The sequence below is a fragment of the Palaemon carinicauda genome, chromosome 43 (assembly GCF_036898095.1).
Source record: "Palaemon carinicauda isolate YSFRI2023 chromosome 43, ASM3689809v2, whole genome shotgun sequence".
Lineage (NCBI taxonomy): Eukaryota > Metazoa > Arthropoda > Malacostraca > Decapoda > Palaemonidae > Palaemon > Palaemon carinicauda.
In genome coordinates this window covers 37640003-37645002 of record NC_090767.1, presented here as the reverse complement: position 1 = coordinate 37645002, position 5000 = coordinate 37640003, and the positions used below count along the sequence as shown (strand labels likewise).

General features: G+C 37.5%; 2 protein-coding genes across 4 annotated transcripts in view; both read left to right on the top strand.

Moving 5' to 3' along the window:
• Window positions 1-5000, top strand: part of LOC137633618 (uncharacterized) — an 871256-nt gene that overhangs the window by 399771 nt on the left and 466485 nt on the right. The window lies entirely within an intron of this gene.
• The window catches only part of LOC137633810 (uncharacterized), an 11211-nt gene that overhangs the window by 5700 nt on the left and 511 nt on the right, over window positions 1-5000 (top strand). Inside the window, exon 2 of the mRNA XM_068366054.1 lies at window positions 2079-4496. Coding sequence (XP_068222155.1) covers window positions 2079-4496 — 2418 coding nt within the window. The remainder of the gene's footprint in view (window positions 1-2078; window positions 4497-5000) is intronic.

Sequence of the window (5000 nt, the reverse complement as noted above, 5' to 3'; positions counted from 1 at the left end):
ACTCTTTCTGGATGGAAGGCAGTAGGGCAGTGCTGGCTACAGCCTTACATCCATGCTGTTATCTCTTGTTAGTGTTAGTACCTTATAGTCCTGACTGCCGGCTTAGCGGCCGGCAGCCGGGTGGATAGTGGTTTTCTGGTTTCAAATATCTGCCGGCCGGCACAGGTTGTTGCTTGCCTCGGCTAGCCGGCACAGGTTGTTGCTTGCCTCGGCTAGCCGGCACAGGTTGTTGCTTGCCTCGGCTAGCCGGCACAGGTTGTTGCTTGCCTCGGCTAGCCGGCAGTTGGCTGTACACCTTCAGCTCTGCCGGCCAATACGATTAGTGGCCGCCAGCCGGGATGCAGTCGGCTGCCAGCATATATTTTATGAACTGCCGGCCTTTTAATTTAAGGGTAGTATACCTTTGAACTAAATCCAGGGCACGGCAGTATATAATATACAATAGCCAGTATTTTGCAGTATAGTATATAGTGAAAGTAGGAAACTACTGTACAGAGTATACTGTAACACTAAGATTCTTCCAACATACATTGTGTTATCATGTACATATATATATATATATATATATATGTTACAACCCTTAGGGTTGTTATAAGAGTTCTTATTATAATTGTTGTCAGTAATAAATGTAACTCAGTGCTAAAGGTCAGCGGAAACAAACACTCAAGAAAACTTAACAATTACAAAATTCAGAAATCAACCTTGTTAAATCTAAAAAATCACATAATTTAATAACAAGGAAGGACAAATAACAGTCTTTTGAATCACAAAGACAGGAGAAATTTCAGTTATAAACTTATTTGGATACAACAATTTTGTTGGCCAGAACAAAAATTTACCCTAATATTAATTCCAAGAAAGAAGGAAGACGGAGTAAATAAAACAGGAAAACCGACATAAATCCTACCTATCAGCACAAAACCTTGTCTATAATAGACCTACTGGAAGACATTATGTAGTCACGACGCAAATATGACAATATATACAAGATTAAATGATACAAAGGATGTATAGTTCTTCTCACTTCAGTGGATGAATCAGAGGAGACACAAAACTAGGGTCGTCATTCACTTGCCATAACAGCTACCAGGGCAGGTCCTGAACGCCAGAGCATAACCATAAAGGGCAAGCAATCCCAAACGAAAATCAGACACGTTCTGTCTTACCTGGCGTCAGCCTCCCTACAGGCCACCTCACAAGCTTGCAAGCTCCCAAAACCACAGCAGCTGATTGGAAACAAGAGTGCACCAATTCCCTGGGAAGTCCTCCTCCTCAGGGAAAGGCAAAACTGGCTCGAGTTGCAGGTGACAAGGGCACCTGCAGACAACAGATCAATATGAGGATCAAAAGCGTAATCCAAAGAATCGTCCAAATAAATTGCCAAACAATCGTCATCCAAAGTCCAAATCACTATGCTGCTCAAGGTATGATATCAGGGGAGTGCTCAAGCCCGAACTGAATTCTATCCGAGCATCAACGTCCAGACATCAAGTCGCGTTCATAAACACTCCTATGTAAAAAAAAAAAAAAAAAACAATCGTTAAAACGACAGTTCGGTAATATAAACAACCGGGGAGGAGGCGCCTAACCACACTGAGAATTGTCAAATTAGGCACTTTACACTAAACACTTAAAATGACCAAACAAAGGACACTTAAATTTCAAAGATAAAATAAACAAATTCTCATACAAAACAAAGGCTATTCTGCCACAAAATGATTCTTAAAAACTAGTAATTAAACTTTCTAATATATAATATATATATATATATATATATATTTATGTAAATATAATTATATATAAATATATATACATATATATATATATATATATATATTTATATATATATATATATTCATACATATATATATATATATATATATATGTATAAATAAATATATATCTTCATGTATTATATATATATATATGTATATATATATATATATATATATAGGCCAATTTTGAATGAGGTATGATGTACAAAATACATCTATATCAATATTTTCTTTGATTTCTTTTTATTCTAATCGCCTACAAATTTCTTTGTTGATGTCAATTGCATTTTCTCTTTTGTACAGATACACATCTCCTCCTCTGATCCAAATCGATGAGTTTGACGAGTCAAGCGTAAGATTATGGAAGATTTTCAGGGAAGCCATTCAGCCTCTTTTCTTAAAGATCCTTGCCTGGGTGAATCCCGGATGGTCAGTGATGATCAACTTCATAGATTACCTCTTAAGCCAAGGGGTCAACATCATTCAAGTCAAGAGGAGTCTTAATAATAATCAAAGAGATAAATTAATGAATCCTTCATCACACGACACATGGGACATAACTCTGATCTATGCGCTTCTTCAGTGGTCTAAGTATTTAGCTGGAAGAAATGACGAAAAGTGGAACGAACAAAAAGGTTCCGACCCAGAATTGTCTTTAACCAGCTTGAAGAATTTTCGGAATGATACAGCCCACAATCCGAGAATTGACAGAGGAAGGTGTTCTGTCATAATAGATAAATCATATGAACTTACAATAAAAATTCAAGTGAGCTTAAAACTTGTTGTGCTCGGGTATGTAGTAAACCCTGAGGATAAAGAAGACATCGAAAGAGAAATGGACAGAGTTTTTGATGATACCCGGCAGAAGATAGAGGAGATAGGAAAAGGAGGTATAGGAGCCGAGGTCTTTGATGAATATCAAAGGGAAATTGACTTCACAAAAAAGATGAAGTTATTGGAAGAAGAAGGCTTCCCTTGTTTGAAGAACATTCTTGAAAAATTGAAAAGCATTAATCCTTTCAACCTGATAACAGGAACCTCTTCTAACCCCAACACACCAGTAGAGAAGATTTACACAGAAATGAAGCTAGAAGGGGAAAGTGGCACCTCAAGTGTTCCTATAGAGGAGATACTGAATCACGTACCTCATTATGATCACAGTCGACTCTTACTGATCAAGGGAATGGCAGGTATGGGGAAAACCACACTGGTCAAGAAGATCAATTCTAACTGGCTCAATAAGAAGGACGACATCAAAGGCCTTAATGACTATGACATACTTTTGTATGTAGAATGCAGGGATTCCTTTGAATCTTTTAAAGACTTGTTAGTGGCGTTTTTTGGAGATGTTCACCAGAAATTCCAAGGTAATGAAATTATTGATGTGTGTTTGGCTTACAAATGTCTACTCATCATAGATGGGTATGATGAATTAAACGATAAATCATCAAAATTATTCCAAGATGTTTTGACACTGAAGAAATGCCGCAAACTTAGTGTTATTGTGACAACCAGACCTGAATTTGAGGAGAGATTCAACAATCAAGTGAAATCCGATTTCACAACTGTCTCTACAATTAGTCTTGAGGGAATTCCAAAGGAGAAGAGAGAAGAGTTTGTATGCAAGTATTATGCAGTATTGGGGTCAGGCAATTCTCCCTTGCAATCATTAGAGGAATTGTTGCAGTATCTGAGGAAAACAAAGCACACTATGCATGAGGTGTGGGGACTACCCTTAAATCTCGCTCTTGTAACAGTTCTGTGGATGATTAAACCAGAGGTTATAAGCAACATCACCACTGAAGCTGAGCTCTACTGGCAATTTCACCTTTTGTCTCTATCAAAATTGAAGGAGCGTTTGGCGAAACACCCCAAAACAGCTTTCTTAGAACCAACTTCAACAAAGACTGGAACCAAGAAGTTCGTTGAGAAACTATGTGGTGAATCCTTCAAAGCATTACAAAATGATGAAATCAATATTCCAGAATCCACCATCAATAATTTGTCTGCCTTTTGCTATAGTTTGGGAATGCCAGCCGAAGAGCTAACTGGCGCCTTCCTGAAGAAAGTGACCACTTCCCAAGGCTCCTTTCATTACTGTTTCCCGCATAAAGGGATAATGGAATTCATGGCAGCTCTGTTTTTCCCTATGAAATTGACAAACCATTGCTGGGACCAATCAGTAAACACAGCCACAGTTAAAAAGATCTTTGAAATGCTTCTTGGAGGGAGTCTCCCTAAAAACCTTCACAAATATCAAAATATGATGATACATATGATCAGCCTATTCCATGTGGGTGACGGAGACGAGATGAAGGTGTCAGATGATGCCAAGATTGAGGCACTGGAACTCCTAGTAAGGTCGGGAGTGAACGACAAACGCTCTGTGCTAAGAGTCTTGAAGAATATCAAATGTGATCATTCTTCTTCAAGATGGATAGCACAGAGGTTCGAGTTGTTTGATAAAGAGACCAGAATTAAAGATCATACAATTGATGCGTACATTGCCCTCCTTAGAGCCACAGATCCCCCTCTCCCAAACAGAGAGGAAATTGATATCCAAATAAGACTTAATGACACTGATGGGTTAGTTGAACTGCGAAGGCAACTCTACTGGCATCATATCAACCCATCAGTAATAGAGCTAAGGAAACATTTCCTCGGAGATTCAGAGCCGACCGTAGAAGAGAGAAAGTCAATCAAGAATCTACTCACAAATGAGTAAGTTATTATTACTTCACAGTTATTTTGAATATTGCAAGATACATATAATAATCAAATATCTTCATAACAATACACTGGTACATGATCATATATACAAACATATGCACATGCACACATATATAGGCCTACTAATAAAGAGAGAGAGAGAGAGAGAGAGAGAGAGAGAGAGAGAGAGAGAGAGAGAGAGAAAGAACTCATAACTTCAGTATAACAATCATGTTGAGTCTTGTAAACAATATATTTTATATTGTCAGTATCATCATTATCATCATTGTCCCAATTAGACTCATAATAAGTCGGCTAAACATCAAAAAGTCCCGATTTTTATTTCTAATATTTCGTTTACATTAATTTCCATATTCTACGAAATTATTCTTTTTAACTTTTTGTTTTCGTCATCATCATCATCATCATCATTATCAACATCATCATCATCATCAACATCATCATCATCATCAACTTGATAATAAAATTCCCAATCAAATCCAATAACTATTTCTT